A 19,272-nucleotide genomic window follows, 5' to 3' on the forward strand; every position below is an offset into this window, starting at 1 on the left:
GTGTGGCCGGGGTGGGATGGATCTTTTATTATTTTGCCTGCTCTACTGAGGCAGCGTAGGCTGAACAGGTGCTCCAGGGAGGGCAGTGAGCAGCCGATGATCTTCTGGGCCGTTGTGATGACCCTCTGAAGGGCCTTCCTGTCCTTTTCTGAGCAGCTGGCATACCATGTGGTTATACAGTATGCCAGCACACTCTCGATGGAGCAGCGATAGAAGGACATCATGAGCTTCTCCTGCAGGTTGGTCTTCCTGAGGATCCTCAGGAAGTGGAGTCTCTGCTGTGCCTTCTTTACTGTGGTGATGGTGTTGATAGACCAGGTAAGATCCTCTGCGATGTGCGTACCCAGGAACCTGAAAGCGGGTACCCTTTCCACACAGACCCCATTGATGTAGAGTGGGTCGTATTCTACACTGGTTTTCCTGAAGTCAATTATAAGTTCCTTTGTTTTGGAGGAGTTCAGGACAAGATTGTTCACTGAACACCATGCTGCCAGCCTTTGGATTTCATCCCTATAGGCTGTCTCATCTCCTTCTGAGATGAGTCCAACCACAGTCGTGTCATCCGCGAACTTGATGATGGTGTTGGTGGGATGGGTGGGGGCGCAGTCGTGAGTGTAGAGGGAGTAAAGGATGGGGCTCAACACAGCCCTGTGGTGAGCCGGTGCTCAGTGTAATGGTGGAGGAGAGGTGAGGGCCTATTTTGACGGTCTGGGGGCGGTTGGTCAGGAAGTCCTTGATCCATTGGCAGATGGTTTGGGAAAATCCAAGGTCAGAAAGTTTGGTGACCAGTCTGCTCGGGATGACCGTGTTAAAGGCAGAGCTGAAGTCGAGGAAGAGCATCCTCACATAGCTCCCCTGGTGTTCAAGGTGGGTCAGTGCAGTGTGAAGAGCAGTGTCGATGGCATCCCCTGTAGACCTATTTGCTCTGTAGGCAAACTGGTGTGGGTCGAAGGTGGGTGGGAGGCTGGCTTTGATGTGCTGCAGGACCAGTCTCTCGAAGCACTTTGTGATGACCGGTGAGAGTGCTACCGGACGGTAGTCGTTAAGGCCGCTGATGACAGACTTTTTCGGCAGTGGGATGATTGTGGCCGACCCCTTATTCTTAAACTGTGTGGCCCCTGGTTCTGGACTCCCCCAACATTGGGAACATGTTTCCTGCCTGTAACGTGTCCAACCCCTTAATAATCTTATACGTTTCGATAAGATCCCCTCTCATCCTTCTAAAATCCAGTGTATACAAGCCTAGTCGCTCTAGTCTTTCAACAGACGACAGTCCCGCCATTCCGGGAATCAACCTGGTGAACCTACGCTGCACGCCCTCAATAGCAAGAATATCCTTCCTTAAATTTGGAGACCAAAACTGCACACAGTGAACCTAGTAATCCTACGCTGCACGCCCTCAATAGCAATTCCTTCTCTCCCGAGATGCTGCCTGACCCGCTGAGTTACTCCAGCATTTTGTGTCTATACATGATTAGAATTGATCCATTTACAGTGTATAGATTCGTGATAAAGGGAATAACGTTTAGGGCACGGGACAAGGATCGCATGGAGGCTCATGAGGTCGGTTGAACCTGGCATCATGTACAGCACAAACATTGTGGGCCGAAGGGCCTGTTCCTGTGCTGTACAGTCTGTGCTCTACACCGATCAACCAAAACATTACACCCAACTGCCTAACATGCTGTTGGTCCTCCGTGTGCAGCCCCATACGCAGCAGGGTGCGATGCACTGTGTATTGTGACACATTCCTCCCGTGACCGCCATTAACATTTCCCGTGACTTGTGCCACAGTCGACCTTCGGTCGGCTCGGACCAGACGGGATAGCCTTCGTTGCCCTCGCGCATCGATGAGCCTTGGGCGCCCAACACCCTGCCTGTCTCCGGTTTGTGGTTTTGTCCCTCCTCGGACCACTGTCGGTCGGTACTCACCACTGCTGACCGGGAGCACCCCACAAGCCTTGCCGTTTCAGAGATGCTCTGACCCAGTCGTCTGGCCACAACAATTTGGCCCTTGTCAAAGTCGCTCAGGTCTTTACTCCTGCCCATTTCTCCTGCATCCAACACGTCAACTTAAAGAACTGACTGTTCACTTGCTGCCTAATATATCCCACCCCTTGACAGGTGCCAGTGTAACAAGATAACCAATGTTAGTCACGTCGCCTGTCAGTGTTTTGATCCTTGTGATCGGTTCACTCACCTTGTTCATCTGTGCCCTCCTCTTTGAAGACACGGACATCTTCTCGTAGAAATCGATTAGCAGCAACACAGGAGTGATCCATCTAGCAGTGGGGTTGAGAGGGTGGTGGTGGGGGGGGGGGGGGGAGAGAGAGAGAGAGAGAGAGAGAGAGAGAGAGAGAGAGAGAGAGAGGAGAGAGAGAGAGACGAAGCAGAAGGTCAAGCCAAAATCTACTTCAGGGCTCAAGGTATGAAAGCCAAGTGCGCTAGAATACACGATGGAGTCTTAAGAAACATAGACAACAGGTGCAGGAGGAGGCCATTCGGCCCTTCGAGCCAGCACCGCCATTCAATGGGTTCATGGCTGATCATTCTCAATCAGTACCCCGTTCCTGCCTTCTCCCCATACCCCTTGATTCCGTTAGCCCCAAGAACTAAATCTAACCCTCTTGAAAAACATCCAATAGACAATAGATGACGGAAATGTTGGCGGATGATTTGTTGGATACGCTGGCTGGAGGGGTGGAAGGTGAGAACGAGGGGGGACCCCACCACTGGCCACATCTTCCCATCCCCTCCCCTCTCTGCGTTCCGCAGAGACCGTTCCCTCCGTAACTCCCTGGTCCACTCGTCCCTTCCCACCCAAACCACCCCCTCCCCGGGCACTTTCCCCTGCAACCGCACGAGATGCAACACCTGTCCCTTTACCTCCCCCCTCGACTCCATCCAAGGACCCAAACAGTCTTTCCAGGTGAGACAGAGGTTCACCTGCACCTCCTCCAAACTCATCTATTGCATCCGCTGCTCCAGATGTCAACTTCTCTACATCGGCGAAACCAAGCGCAGGCTCGGCGATCGCTTCGCTCAACACCTGCGCTCGGTCCGCGTTGGCCAAACTGATCTCCCGGTGGCCGAGCACTTCAACTCCCCCTCCCACTCCCAGTCTGACCTTTCTGTCATGGGCCCTCCTCCAGTGCCATAGTGAGGCCCACCGCAAATTGGAGGAACAGCACCTCATATTTCGCCTGGGCAACTTGCAGCCCAGCGGTATGAACATCGACTTCTCCAACTTTAGATAGTTCCTCTGTCCCTCTCTTCCCCTCCTCCTTCCCAGATCTCCTTCTATCTTCCTGTCTCCACCTATATCCTTCCTTTGTCCTGCCCCCCCTGACATCAGTACGAAGAAGGGTCACATAGAAACATAGAAAATAGGTGCAGGAGTAGGCCATTCGGCCCTTCGAGCCTGTACGCACCGCCATTCAATATGATCATGGCTGATCATCCAACTCAGTATCCTGTACCTGCCTTCTCTCCATACCCCCTGATCCCTTTAGCCACAAGGGCCACATCTAACTCCCTCTTAAATATAGCCAATGAACTGGCCTCAACTACCTTCTGTGGCAGAGAATTCCACAGATTCACCACTCTCTGTGTGAAGAAATGTTTTCTCATCTCGGTCCTAAAAGACTTCCCCCTTACCATTAAACTGTGACCCCTTGTTCTGGACTTCCCCAACATCGGGAACAATCTTCCCGCATCCAGCCTGTCCAACCCCTTAAGAATTTTATATGTTTCTATAAGATCCCCCCTCAGTCTTCTAAATTCCAGCGAGTACAAGCCGAGTCTATCCAGTCTTTCTTCATATGAAAGTCCTGCCATCCCAGGAATCAATCTGGTGAACCTTCTCTGTGCTCCCTCTATGGCTATATGACCTTCTATAAGTTCTCGACCCGAAACGTCACCCATTCCTTCTCTCCCGAGATGCTGCCTAACCTGCTGAGTTACTCCAGCATTTTGTGAATAAATACCTTCGGTTTGTACCAGCATCTGCAGTTATTTTCTTACACTTACTTGGGAGTGTGCACTTCTTTCTGGTCCTTAGCAGCCTGAAGACAAGGCTGAGCCACCTCCAGCAGCTTAATCAGGACATCCAGGATCCCGCTGGTCTCCACGATCCTTGCACACGTCAACTTGAGCTCCTGCCGGAAGAGGCAAAATGACTCTTAGTTCAGTTTAGAAACATAGAAAATAGGTGCAGTAGGAGGCCATTCGAGCCTGCACGCACCGCCATTCATTGTGATCACGGCCGATCGTCCACAATCAATAACCCGTGCCTGCCTTCTCCCCATAACCCTTGATTCCACTAGCCCCATGAGTATCAAACTCTCTCTTAAATCCATCCAGTGATTTGGCCTCCACTGCCCTCTGTGACAGAGAATCCCACACATTCACAACTTTCTGGGTGAAAAAGTTCCTTCTCACCTCAGTTTTAAATGGCCTCCCCTTTATTCTTAGACTGTGTGTGGCCCCTGGTTCTGGACTCGCCCCACATTGGGAACATGTTTCCTGCATCTCGCTTGTCCAGTCCTTTTATAATTTTATATGTCTCTATAAGATCCCCTCTCATCCTTCTAAACCCCAGTGAATACAAGCCTAGTCTTTTCAATCCTTCCTCATACGACAGTCCCGCCATCCCAGAGATCAATCTCGTGAACCTACGCTGCACTGCCTCAATTACAAGGATGTCCTTCCTCAAATTAGGAGACCAAAACTGTACACAGTACTCCAGATGTGGTCTCACCAGGGCCCTGTACAACTGCAGAAGGACCTAAAAGACTTCCCCCTTATCCTTAAACTGCGACCCCTTGTTCTGGACTTCCCCAACATCGGGAACAATCTTCCCGCCTGTCCAACCCCTTAAGAATTTTGTACGTTTCTATAAGATTCCCCCTCAATCTTTTAAATTCCAGCGAGTACAAGCCGAGTCTATCCAGTCTTTCTTCATATGAAAGTCCTGCCATCCCAGGGATCAATCTGGTGAACCTTCTCTGTACTCCCTCTCTGGCAAGAATGTCTTTCCTCAGATTAGGAGACCAAAACTGAATGCAATACTCCAGGTGTGGTCTCACCAATGCCCTGTACAACTGCAGCAGAACCTCCCTGCTCCTATACTCAAATCCCCTCGCTATGAATGCCACATTCCCTTTCTTCACTGCCCGCTGCACCTGCATGCCTACTTTCAATGACTGGTGGACCACGAGTTGCCGCCTCGCAGCGCCAGAGACCCGTCCATCCTGACCACAGGTGCCGTCTGTATGGAGTTTGTACGTTCTCCCCGTGGGTTTTCTCCAAGATCTTTGGTTGGCGGCCATTTGCAGTGTCCTTCCATCCACCATCAGCGGTAATGGGACACAGTGGTGGCCATGTTTCTATTGTTTCTATGAATTTGCAGTGTCCTTCCATCCACCACCAGTGGTAATGGGGACACAGTGGCGGCCATTTGCAGTGTCCTTCCATCCACCATCAGCGGTAATGGGACACAGTGGCGGCCATTTGCAGTGTCCTTCCATCCACCATCAGCGGTAATGGGACACAGTGGCGGCCATTTGCAGTGTCCTTCCATCCACCATCAGTGGTAATGGGGCACAGTGGCGGCCATTTGCAGTGTCCTTCCATCCACCATCAGTGGTAATGGTACACCATCAGTGGTACAACTGCAGTAGAACCTCCCTGCTCCTAGACTCAAATCCCCTCGCTATGAATGCCAGCTCGTACCTCAAACAGCAGGGTGAGCAGCAGGATCCGCGTGGCGAGGTTGGAGGCTTGCGGCAGCGTGGCCATCTGGCTCGTCCACTCCGCCACCGTCTTGGTGTCGCTTGTGGTCAAGGGGAGGGCGGCCTTGATCAGAACGTTGGCCGCTTCCCACACCTGTCGGGAACAAAGCTGTGTGAGCAGGAGAGAACTTTTACATCGAAGATACAGACACAAAACTCCCGGGTCTGAAGGGTCTCGACCCGAAGCGTCACCCATTGCTTCCTTTAGTTCAGTTTAGTTTAGAGATACAGCGCGGAAACAGGCCCCTTCGGCCCACCGAGTCCGCGCCGCCCAGCGATCCCCGCACACTAACACTATCCTACACCCACTAGGGACAATTTTTACATTTGCCCAGCCAATTAACCTACAAACCTGCACGTCTTTGGAGTGTGGGAGGAAACTGAAGATCTCGGAGAAAACCCACGCAGGTCACGGGGAGAACGTACAAACTGCGTACAGACGGCGCCCGTAGTCGGGATCGAACCCGAGTCTCCGGCGCTGCATTCGATGTAAGGCGGCAACTCTACCGCTGCGCCACAGTGCCTTTTCTGCCTCGGACTAGGGTCAATTCTACATTTATCAAGCCAATTAACTTATAATGGCAGGCAGTGACTAGTGGGGTACCGCAAGGCTCGGTGCTGGGACCGCAGCTATTTACAATATACATTAATGACTTAGATGAAGGGATTAAAAGTACCATTAGCAAATTTGCAGATGACACAAAGCTGGGTGGCAGTGTGAACAGTGAGGAAGATGCTATGACATTGCAGGGTGACTTGGACAGGTTGTGTGAGTGGGCCGATGCATGGCAGATGCAGTTAAATGTGGATAAGTGTGAGGTTATCCACTTTGGTGGTAAGAATAGGAAGGCAGATTATTATCTGAATGGTGTCAAGTTAGGAACAGGGGACGTACAACGTGATCTGGGTGTCCTAGTGCATCAGTCACTGAAAGGAAGCATGCAGGTACAGCAGGCAGTGAAGAAAGCCAATTGGCCTTCTTGACAAGAGGAGTTGAGTATAGGAGCAAAGAGGTCCTTCTGCAGTTGTACCGGGTCCTAGTGAGACCGCACCTGGAGTACTGTGTGCAGTTTTGGTCTCCAAATTTGAGGAAGGATATTCTTGCTATTGAGGGCGTGCAACGTAGGTTTACTAGGTTAATTCCTGGAATGGCGGGACTATCATATGTTGAAAGACTGGAGCGACTAGGCTTGTATACACTGGAATTTAGACGGATGAGAGGGGATCTTATCGAAACGTATAAGATTATTAAGGGATTGGACACATTAGAGGCAGGAAACATGTTCCCGATGTTGGGGAGTCCAGAACCAGGGGCCACAGTTTAAGAATAAGGAGTCGGCCATTTAGAACGGAGATGAGGAAAAACCTTTTCAGGCAGAGAGTTGTGAATCTGTGGAATTCTCTGCCTCAGAGCGCAGTGGAGGCCAATTCGCTGGATGCTTTCAAGAGAGAGCTAGAAAGAGCACTTAAGGATAGCGGAGTCAGGGGGTTATGGGGAGAAGGCAGGAACGGGGTACTGATTGTGGATGATCAGCCATGATCACATTGAATGGCGGTGCGTACAGGCTCGAAGGACCGAATAGCCTCCTCCTGCACCTATTTTCTATGTTTCTATGACAGGCAGCGTCTCTGGAGAGAAGGAATGGGTGACGTTTCGGGTCGAGAGCCTTATTCAGACTCATTCCTTCCCTCCAGAGATGCTGCCTGTCATAGAAACATAGACAATAGGTGCAGGAGGAGGCCATTTGGCCCTTCGAGCCTGTACGCACCACCATTCAATGTGATCATGGCTGATCATTCTCAATCAGTACCCTGTTCCTGCCTTCTCCCCATACCGCCTGACTCCGCTATCCTTAAAAGCTCTATCTAGCTCTCTCTTGAATGCATTCAGAGAATTGGCCTCCACTGCCTTCTGAGGCAGAGAATTCCACAGATTCACAACTCTCTGACTGAAAAAGTTTTTCCTCATCTCCGTTCTAAATGGCCGACCCCTTATTCTTAAACTGTGTGGCCCCTTGTTCTGCACGTCTTTGTGGAGTGTGGGAGGAAACCGAAGATCTCGGAGAAAACCCCAGGCAGGGAGGACGTGCATACTCCGCAAGGACAGCGCCCGCGGTCGGGGGATGGAACCGTGGCCTCCGGCACTGCGTTCGCGGTAAGGCGGCGGCGAATCTACCGGCGCGCCGCGTCTGGGCGGGGATTCTGCCGCAGAGTCCCCGGCGCCCGTCTCGAGCGGCCCACCTGCTCCACCACCTGCTTGAGGATCAGGTCCCGGTAGTCGGCGCCGTTTCGCTTCACGGCGGTCATGATCAGATCGCAGACGCGGTAGACCGTGTCCGGCAGCTCGTCCAGCAGGTGGAAGCAGCCGGGAAGCATCTTCTCCGTGAACGCGTTGAGCTTGTCCGGCTCCAGGGGCTCGGACTCCTGGTACCGCTCCAGGCTCTTCTCCTCCTCCTCCTCCTGCTTCTCACGGGCCTTGCGTTCCTCGTCCTCCTTGCGACGGGCTGCCTCCTGAGGGGGAGAGGGGGAGGGAGAGAGGGAGGGAGGGGGAGGGAGGGAGAGAGAGAGACAGAGAGAGAGACACACACACAGAGAGAGAGAGAGAGAGAGAGAGAGAGAGAGAGAGAGACATAGGGAGAGAGAGAGGGAGGGAGGGGGAGAGAGAGAGAGAGAGAGACACACACACACACACACAGACAGAGAGAGAGAGAGAGACAGGGAGAGAGAGAGGGAGGGAGGGGGAGAGGGGGAGAGGGAGGGAGAGAGAGAGAGAGAGAGAGAGAGAGAGAGGGAGAGAGACACACACACAGAGGCAGAGAGAGACAGGGGGAGGGGCAAAGGGAGGGGGAGAGAGAGAGAGGGGGAAGAGAGAGGGGGAGAGGGAGAGAGGGAGAGGGAGAGAGGAGAAATGGGTCAGAACAGAAAGTTTCAGTGTGGAAACAGGCCCCTCAGCCCAACTTGCCCACACCGACCAACATGCCCCATCTACACTAGTCCCACCTGCCCACACTGACCTACATGCCCCATCTACACTAGTCCCACCTGCCCACACCGGCCAACATGCCCCATCTACACTAGTCCCACCTGCCCACACCGGCCAACATGCCCCATCTACACTAGTCCCACCTGCCCACACTGACCTACATGCCCCATCTACACTAGTCCCACCTGCCCACACCGACCAACATGCCCCATCTACACTAGTCCCACCTGCCCACACCGGCCAACATGCCCCATCTACACTAGTCCCATCTGCCCACACCGGCCAACATGCCCCATCTACACTAGTCCCTCCTGCCCACACCGGCCAACATGCCTCATCTACACTAGTCCCACCTGCCCATACCGGCCAACATGCCCCATCTACACTAGTCCCACCTGCCCGCATTTGGCCCATATCCCTCCTAACCCGTCCTATCCATGTACCTGCCTAACGGTTTCTTAAACGTTGGGATAGTCCCCAGCCTCAACTACCTCCTCCGGCGGCTCGTCCCATACACCCACCACCCTCTGTGTGGAAAAGTTACCCCTCGGATTCCTCTTGCCCGATGGTGCGTTTAAAGTTTTCTTGAACAAAATGGCGGATCATATTCAGCGCGGTAAAGCCCATACCTCTGGAGATTCAGTGCTCTGGTCCATTGGGATATCCTGGCCCAGGGACATGGCGATTGCCCGCATCATTTGGTCTTCCTCAGACATGCTTAGCTCCTGCAAGCGGACAACATGACCAAACTGTTCAGACACGGGGGAACTCAGACAATCGCCGAATATCAGATCTGCGGGCACGAGAACGAAGGCGACGCGGATTGAGGGCCGAAGGGCCTGTTTCCCAGCTGCATCTTTTCATTCAACAGGCAATAGACAATATGTGCAGGAGGAGGCCATTCGGCCCTTCGAGCCTGTACGCACCGCCATTCAATGTGATCATGGCTGATCATTCTCAATCAGTACCCCGTTCCTGCCTTCTCCCCATACCCCCTGACTCCGCTATCCTTAAGAGCTCTATCCAGCCCTCTCTTGAATGCATTCAGCGAATTGGCCTCCACTGCCTTCTGAGGCAGAGAATTCCACAGATTCACAACTCTCTGACTGAAAAAGTATTTCCTCGTCTCCGTTCTAAATGGCCGACCCCTTATTCTTAAACTGTGTGTGGCCCCTGGTTCTGGACTCCCCCAACATTGGGAACATGTTTCCTGCCTCTAATGTGTCCAATCCCCTAATTATCTTATATGTTTCAATAAGATCCCCCCTCATCCTTCTATATTCCAGTGTATACAAGCCTAATTGCTCCAGCCTTTCAACATACGACAGTCCCACCATTCCGGGAATTAACCTAGTGAACCTACGTTGCACGCCCTCAATAGCAAGAATATCCTTCCTCAAATTTGGAGACCAAAACTGCACACAGTACTCCAGGTGCGGTCTCACTAGGGCCCTGTACAACTGCAGAAGGACCTCTTTGCTCCTACACTCAACTCCTCTTGTTATGAATGCCAACATGCCATTGGCTTTCTTCACTGCCTGCTGTACCTGCATGCTTCCTTTCAGTGACTGATGCACTAGGACACCCAGATCTCGTTGTACGTCCCCTGTTCCTAACTTGACACCATTCAGCGAACTTTTCTATTGCAAGCCCAGTCACTCCATTCTTTCAACATACGACAGTCCCGGCATCCCGGGGAATTAACCTGGTGAACCTACGCTGCACGCCCTCAATAGCAAGGACGTCCTTCCTCAAATCTGGAGAAGCCACAGTTTAAGAATAAGGGGTCGACCGTTTCGGACTGAGATGAGGAAAAACCTTTCCACCCAGAGAGTTGCGAATCTGTGGGATTCTCTGCCGCAGAAGGCAGTGGAGGCCGATTCACTGGATGTTTTCGAGAGAAAGAGTTAGATTTAGCTCTTGGGGCTAACGGAATCAAGGGGAGAAAGCAGGAACGGGGTACTGATTGTGGATGATCAGCCATGATCACATTGAACGGCGGTGCTTACAGGCTCGAAGGGCCGAACGGCTTCCTCCTGCGCCCATTGTCAATGTTCCTATGCTCTGTTCTACGTTGTAACTCGGTCCAAGGATGGGCAAATCCCAGCGAACCTTTCTATTGTAAAGAAAATTGTTGTCTCCTGTGCGTGGTTAGGCCGAGAATGAGCCTGAGGGCCTACCCCTGCTCCTATTTTCGACGTTTCTCACCCTCCCACCCCCTCGCCTCCTCGATACTTGCGTAAGAAAAAGCTGACACTTGCCCGCACGCGTACCGCCCCGCCGAGGAGCGGAGGAGGGTGTGTCAATAGGTACTCTGTGGCCTGCTCCATGGTGCTTGTGTTCAGCAGGGCCTCCATCGCGTGCTCGCGGGTGAAGCCCATGTCCATCAACTGTGGAGACAAAGAGGAACAGTCACGGGGGGCGTCGGCCAGAGAGGACAGCGCCCGTGTGCCCACGGTGTGGCACGGCGGGAGAGTTGGAAACATAGAACCAGGGGCCGGAATGGTGGGACTATCATATGTTGAAAGACTGTTGAAAGACTGGAGCGACTGGGCGTATATACACTGGAATTTAGAATGATGAGAGGAGATCTTATCGAAACGTATAAGATTATTAAGGGGTTGGACGCGTTAGAGGCAGGAAACATGTTCCCAATGTTGGGGGAGTCCAGAACCAGGGGCCACAGTTTAAGAATAAGGGGTCGGCCATTTTGAACGGAGATGAGGAAAAACCTTTTTCAGTCAGAGAGTTGTGAATCTGTGGAATTCTCTGCCTCAGAAGGCAGTGGGGGCCGATTCTCAGAATGCATTCAGGAGAGAGATAGATAGAGCTCTTAAGGATAGCGGAGTCAGGGGGTATGGGGAGAAGGCAGGAACGGTACTGATTGAGAATGATCAGCCATGATCACATTGAATGGCGATGCGTACAGGCTCGAAGGGCCTCCTCCTGCACCTATTGTCTATTGTCTATAATCAAGAATCTATCCATTGTAGATCAGTGTAATGGTGTCACTCATGTTATGTGTCACACTTTTGTAGTTACACCCCTTTAGCTGTTGAGTGACCACTGCTTGTGAGATTCGGGTTAGTGTAAGTGGAACGTAGAAACATAGAAAATAGGTGCAGGAGTAGGCCATTCGGCCCTTCGAGCCTGTACGCACCGCCATTCAATATGATCATGGCTGATCATTCAACTCAGTATCCCGTACCTGCCTTCTCTCCATACCCCCTGATCCCTTTAGCCACAAGGGCCACATCTAACTCCCTCTTAAATATAGCCAATGAACTGGCCTCAACTACCTTCTGTGGCAGAGAATTCCACAGATTCACCACTCTCTGTGTGAACAAAAACGTTCTCATCTCGGTCCTAAAAGATTTCCCCCTTATCCTTAAACTGTGACCCCTTGTTCTGGACTTCCCCAACATCGGGAACAATCTTCCCGCATCTAGCCTGTCCAACCCCTTAAGAATTTTGTAAGTTTCTATGAGATCCCCCCTCAATCTTCTAAATTCCAGCGAGTACAAGCCGAGTCTATCCAGTCTTTCTTCATATGAAAGTCCTGCCATCCCAGGGATCAATCTGGTGAACCTTCTCTGTACTCCCTCTATGGCAAGAATGTCTTTCCTCAGATTAGGAGACCAAAACGTGCGGGCGTGGGGGTCGTGCGTGCGATGTGGTTAATAAACTTTTTGGCTCATTATCCAGGTGTAAGACTTCTGTTATTATCCGGTCAGCACAACATGTTGCCTGAAGAAGGGTCTCGACCCGAAACGTCACCCATTCCTTCTCTCCCGAGATGCTGCCTGACCTGCCGAGTTACTCCAGCGTTTTGTGAATAAATCAATGTTGCCTACTAGTCTCGTCAAACCATCGTCTTTTTTTCTGGTCTCCATGTGGAGGCCAGGGCGGATCCCACTTCTGACACCATGTTGTGTAATAACAGAAGCCTTACACCTGGATAACGATCCAAAAACTTTATTAACTACATAGCAAGCACGACCTCACGCCTGCACGTTCCACTTACACTAACCCCAATCCCACAAGCAGTGGTCACTCAAAAGCTAGGGCCAAATGGCCTCCTCCTGCACCTATTTTCCATGTTTCTATGTTTCTATGTAAAGCATGGCACATAACATGACACCATTACACTAATCTACACCCATCTCTGCGTTGAAATTATCCAGACTTGGATAATTTCTGTGTCAACGAATCCCCCTCTCCCTCCTTCCCCTCTCTCCCCTTCCCCTCTCCCTCCTCTTCCCCCCTCTCTCCCCTTCCCCTCTCCCTCCTCTCCCCCCCTCTCTCCTTCCCCTCTCTCCCCTTCCCCTCTCCCTCCCCTTCCCCTCTCTCCCCTTCCCCTCTCTCTCCCCTTCCCCTCTCCCTCCCCTTCCCCTCTCTCTCCCCTTCCCCTCTCTCCCCTTCCCCTCTCTCTCCCCTTCCCCTCTCTCTCCCCTTCCCCTCTCTCTCCCCTTCCCCTCTCCCTCCTCTTCCCCCCTCTCTCCCCTTCCCCTCTCCCTCCTCTCCCCCCCTCTCTCCTTCCCCTCTCTCTCCTTCCCCTCTCCCCCCTTCCTCTCTCTCCTTCCCCCTTCCCCTCTCCCTCCACTTCCCCTCTCTCCCCTTCCCCTCTCCCTCCTTCCCCCTTCCCTTCTCCCTCCTCTTCCCCTCTCCCTCCTCTTCCCCCCTCTCTCCCCTTCCCCTCTCCCTCCTTTCCCTCCTTCCCCTCTGCCCCTCTCCCTCCTCTTCCCCTCTCCCTCCTCTTCCTCTCTCCCTCCTCTTCCCCTCTCCCCCCTCCCTTCTCCCCCCATTCCCCTCTCAAGGCTGGTGAATCCCACAGATTCACCACCCTCTGACTAAAGAAATTCCTCCTCATCTCCTTCCTCAAGGAATGTCCTTTAATTCTGAGGCTGTGCCCTCTGGTCCCAGACTCTCCCACTAGTGGAAACATCCACTCCGCACCCACTCTATCCACGCCGCTCACTATTCAAGTTTCAATGAAGCACCCCACCCCCGCCCCATCTACACTAGTCCCACCTGCCCACACCGCCCAACATGCCCCATCTACACTAGTCCCACCTGCCCACACCGGCAAACATGCCCCATCTACACTAGTCCCACCTGCCCACACCGCCCAACATGCCCCATCTACACTAGTCCCACCTGCCCCACACCGGCCAACATGCCCCATCTACACTAGTCCCACCTGCCCGCGTTTGGCCCACATCCCTCCAAACCCGTCCTATCCATGTACCTGTCCGACTGTTTCTTAAACGTTGGGATAGTCCCAGCCTCAACTACCTCCTCCGGCAGCTCGTTCCATACACCTGTGAAAAAGTTACCCCTCAGATTCCTATTCAATCTTTTCCCCTTCACTTTAAACCTATGTCCTCTATTCCCCTACTCTGGGCCAGAGACTGTGCCTCTACCCGATCTATTCCTCTCATGATTTTGTAGACGTTTATGAGATAAGATTTAGAAGATAAGATTATAAAACCTCGGCATTTCATCATTGTTTCCTTGTAGGTCCTTCTGCAGTTGTACAGGGCCCTGGTGAGACCACACCTGGAGTACTGTGTGCAGTTTTGGTCTCCTAATTTGAGGAAGGACATCCTTGTAATTGAGGCAGTGCAGCATAGGTTCACGAGATTGATCCCCGGGATGGCGGGACTGTCATATCAGGAAAGATTGGAAAGACTGGGCTTGTATTCACTGGCGTTTAGAAGGATGAGAGGGGATCTTATAGAGACGTATAAAATTATAAAAGGACTGGACAAGCTAGATGCAGGAAAAATGTTCCCAATGTTGGGGGGAGTCCAGAACCAGGGCCACACAGTCTTAGAATAAAGGGGGAGGCCATTTAAAACTGAGGTGAGAAGGAACTTTTTCACCCAGAGAGTTGTGAATCTGTGCAATTCTCTGCCACAGAAGGCAGTGGAGGCCAATTCTCTGAATGCACTCAAGAGAGAGTTAGATAGAGTTCTTAAGGATAGCGGAGTCAGGGGGTATGGGAGAAGGCAGGCATGGGTTACTGATTGTGGATGATCAGCCATGATCACAATGAATGGCGGTGCATACAGGCTCGAAGGGCCAAATGGCCTCCTCCTGCACCTATTGTCTATTGATATGGGGAGAAGGCAGGCACGGGTTACTGATTGTGGATGATCAGCCATGATCACAATGAATGGCGGTGCGTACAGGCTCGAAGGGCCAAATGGCCTCCTCCTGCACCCTATTGTCTATTGATATGGGGAGAAGGCAGGCACGGGTTACTGATTGTGGATGATCAGCCATGATCACAATGAATGGCAGTGCGTACAGGCTCGAAGGGCCCAATGGCCTCCTCCTGCACTTATTTTCTGTTTCTAAAACAGGTGCAGGAGGAGGCCATTGGGGCCTTCCAGCAAGCAGCGCCATTGAAGGGCCGAATGGCCTCCTCTTGCACCTATTTTCTATGTTTCTAAAACAGGTGCAGGAGGAGGCCATTGGGGCCTTCCAGCAAGCACAGCCATTGAAGGGCCGATTTGCCTCCTCTTGCACCTATTCGCTAGGCCGAGCGGCCCCCTCACCTGCTGGAGCTGCTGCTGGTTGACCTGGGGCTCCCTCCTCGGCGCCGCCCCCTCCTCCTGCGGCCCTTCCTCCTCGGCCCGGCTGCCCTCCTTCTCCTTGGAGAGGCGCTCACGGATCACCGGCTCGCCGCGCAGGATGTGGCACAGGATGGCGAGCATCGACTCTGCCATTCGGCCGCCGTACACCTTCAGCGGCTTGCGGTTCCACAGGTTCCGGATGCAGTTGAAGGCGGCCTGGGAAACAGGGCGAGAAATGGTGTCAAGTTAGGGTGAGTGGGCGGATGCAGTTTAAGAATAAGGGGTCGGCCATTTTGAAATGAGATGAGGAAAAACTTTTTCAGTCAGAGTGTTGTGAATCTGTGGAATTCTCTGCCTCAGAGGGCAGTGGAGGCCAATTCTCTGAATGCAGTCAAGAGGGAGCTAGATGGAGCGACTAGGCTTGTATACACTGGAATTTAGAAGGATGAGAGGGGATCTTATCGAAACATATAAGATTATTAAGGGGTTGGACACGTTAGAGGCAGGAACCACGTTCCCAATGTTGGGGGAGTCCAGAACCAGGGGCCACAGTTTAAGAATAAGGGGTAGGCCATTTAGAACTGAGATGAGGAAAAACATTTTCACTCAGAGAGTTATGAATCTGTGGAATTCTCTGCCGCAGAAGGCAGTGGAGGCCAATTCTCTGGATGCTTTCAAGAGAGAGTTGGATAGAGCTCTTAATGATAGCGGAGTCAGGGGAGAAGGCAGGAACGGGGTACTGATTGTGGATGATCAGCCATGATCACATTGAATGGTGGTGCTGGCTCGAAGGGCCGAATGGCCTCCTCCTGCACCTATTGTCTGTAAAACCATGAGCCACGAGTAGCGCCATTCCCAGGCATGTGAATGAGGTAAAAAAACAAAAAAAGAGACACAGAGCCGAACGCTTGCGTGAGGCGCACAACAGGGTCAAAAAATTGGAAACATTTTGAAAATGTACACACAAAATTACTAGTTTCAAGCCTCTTTTAGTGCATTTCAAAGTACTCCACCATTTTGTGCCCATCATCGTAAACTAAGATGTGGCCTGTGCCGCTGAATTACTCTACCATTTTGAGTCCATCATCGGAAACTAAGATGCGGCCTGTCCCACTGAGTTACTCCACCATTTTGTGCCCATCATCGTAAACGTAGATGTGGCCTGTGCCGCTGAATTACTCCACCATTTTGTGTCCATCATCGGAAACTAAGATGCGGCCTGTCCCACTGAGTTACTCGACCATTTTGTGCCCATCATCGTAAACGTAGATGTGGCCTGTGCCGCTGAATTACTCCACCATTTTGTGTCCATCATCGGAAACTAAGATGCGGCCTGTCCCACTAAGTTACTCCACCATTTTGTGCCCATCATCGGAAACTAAGATGCGGCCTGTCTGAGTTACTCCACCATTTTGTGTCCATCATCGGAAGCTAAGCCGCTTAGTTACTCCACCATTTTGTGGCCATCATCGGAAACTAAGCCGTTGAGTTACTCCACCATTTTGTGTCTATCATCGGAAACTAAGATGTGGCCTGTCCCGCTGAGTTACTCCACCATTTTGTGTCCATCATCGGAAACTAAGATGCGGCCTGTCCGCTGAGTTAATCCACCATTTTGTGCCCATCATCGTAAACTTAGATGTGGCCTCTCCCACTGAGTTACTCCACCATTTTGTGTCTATCATTGTAAACTTAGTTGTGGCCTGCCCCGCTGAGTTACTCCACCATTTTGTGTCTATCTTCGGAACTGAGCCGCTGAGTTACTCCACCATTTTGTGTCCATCATCGGAAACTAAGCCGCTGAGTTAATCCACCATTTTGTGTCCATCATCGGAAACTAAGCCGCTGAGTTACTCCACCATTTTGTGCCCATCATCGTAAACGTAGATGGGGCCTGTCCCGCTAAGTTACTCCACCATTTTGTGCCCATCATCGGAAACTAGGATGCGGCCTGTCCCACTGAGTTACTCCACCATTTTGTGCCCATCATCGGAAACTAAGCCGCTGAGTTACTCCATCATTTTGTGTCTATCATCGTAAACTAAGATGCGGCCTGTCCCGCTGAGTTACTCCACCATTTTGTGTCTATCATTGTAAACTTAGTTGTGGCCTGTCCCGCTGAGTTACTCCACCATTTTGTGTCTATCTTCGAAACTAAGCCGCTGAGTTACTCTACCATTTTGTGTTCATCATCGTAAACTTAGATGCGGCCTGTCCCGCTGAGTTACTCCACCATTTTGTGCCTATCTTCGAAACTAAGCCGCTGAGTTACTCCACCATTTTGTGTTCATCATCGTAAACTTAGATGCGGCCTGTCCCGCTGAGTTACTCCACCATTTTATGTCCATCATCGGAAACTAAGCCGCTGAGTTACTCCACCATTTTGCGTCCATCATCGGAAACTAAGCCGCTGAGTTACTCCACCATTTTGTGTCTATTGGAAACTAAGTGGCCTGTCCCGCTGTGTTACTCCACCATTTTGTGTGTTTCTCCTTTGTCCTCTCCCTCCCTCCCTCCCTCCTCCTCCCCCCCCCCCCCCTCACGGCGCACCCCCCCCCCCCCCACACCGGGTCTCGTGCCGTGACCCTACCTTCTGGGTGACCACAAGGAAACGCAGCGCGCTGAACTGCGGGAAGTTCTGTCCGCCGAGGGGCTTGGCGGGCAGGGAGTGCGGAGACTCCAGCACGGTGGTGGGATTCACCATCTTCTCCACCAGCATGAGCCAGGCGTCCAGGAATTCGCCCGTGCCGTCCGGCAGCTCGGTGTGCTCCAGGCCTTCCGTGACCGACACCTTGCCTCCCATCGAGAGGGCCCAGTTGAACGTCCTGGCGGTCAAGGAGTAGAGAACGGACAAGGACGTTAGACTTCATACTACTACAAGTACTCATAGAAACATAGAAAATAGGTGCAGGTGTAGGCCATTCGGCCCTTCGAGCCTGTACGCACAGCCATTCAATATGATCATGGCTGATCATCCAACTCAGTATCCCGTACCTGCCTTCTCTCCATACCCCCTGATCCCTTTAGCCACAAGGGCCACATCTAACTCCCTCTTAAATATAGCCAATGAACAGGCCTCAACTACCTTCTGTGGCAGAGAATTCCACAGATTCACCACTCTCTGTGTGAAAAAAAAAGGTTCTCATCTCGGTCCTAAAAGACTTCCCCCTTATCCTTAAACTGTGACCCCTTGTTCTGGACTTCCCCAACATCGGGAACAATCTTCCTGCATCTAGCCTGTCCAACCCCTTAAGAATTTTGTAAGTTTCTATAAGATCCCCCCTCAATCTTCTAAATTCCAGCGAGTACAAGCCGAGTCTATCCAGTCTTTCTTCATATGAAAGTCCCGCCATCCCAGGAATCAATCTGGTGAACCTTCTCTGTACTCCCTCTATGGCAAGAATGTCTTTCCTCAGATTAGGAGACCAAAACATGCAGGCGTGGGGGTCGTGCGTGCGATGTGGTTAATAAAGTTTTTGGCTCATTATCCAGGTGTAAGACTTCTGTTATTATCCGGTCAGCACAACATGTTGCCCGAAGAAGGGTCTCGACCCGAAACGTCACCCATTCCTTCTCAGATAGTCACGCCAGCTTTCCCATTCCTGTGTAACCCAAAAGCTTCACACTGGAAAGGGAGCAGAGATGATTTACGAGGATGTTGCCGGGACTAGAGGGCGTGAGCTACAGGGAGAGGTTGAGCAGGCTGGGCCTCTATTCCATGGAGCGCAGGACAGAACTAGGGGCCACAGTTTAATCCAGAACCAGGGGCCACAGTTTAAGAATAAGGGGTCGGCCATTTAGAATGGAGATGAGGAAAAACATTTTCGGTCAGAGAGTTGTGAATCTGTGGAATTCTCTGCCTCAGAAGGCAGTGGAGGCCAATTCTCTGAATGCATTCAAGAGAGAGCTAGATAGA

At 51.9% G+C, this 19,272-nt stretch overlaps 1 protein-coding gene across 1 annotated transcript in view; it reads right to left on the minus strand.

Moving 5' to 3' along the window:
* LOC144611183 (E3 ubiquitin-protein ligase HUWE1-like) overlaps nt 1–19,272 on the minus strand; it is a 231,474-nt gene that overhangs the window by 102,208 nt on the left and 109,994 nt on the right. Inside the window, 8 exon segments of the mRNA XM_078430236.1 lie at nt 2,146–2,282; nt 4,030–4,157; nt 5,734–5,886; nt 8,034–8,303; nt 9,405–9,500; nt 11,037–11,165; nt 15,339–15,572; nt 17,947–18,181. Of these exon segments, the coding sequence (XP_078286362.1) occupies nt 2,146–2,282; nt 4,030–4,157; nt 5,734–5,886; nt 8,034–8,303; nt 9,405–9,500; nt 11,037–11,165; nt 15,339–15,572; nt 17,947–18,181 (1,382 nt within the window).

The sequence above is a fragment of the Rhinoraja longicauda genome, chromosome 39 (genome assembly GCF_053455715.1).
Source record: "Rhinoraja longicauda isolate Sanriku21f chromosome 39, sRhiLon1.1, whole genome shotgun sequence".
NCBI lineage: Eukaryota > Metazoa > Chordata > Chondrichthyes > Rajiformes > Arhynchobatidae > Rhinoraja > Rhinoraja longicauda.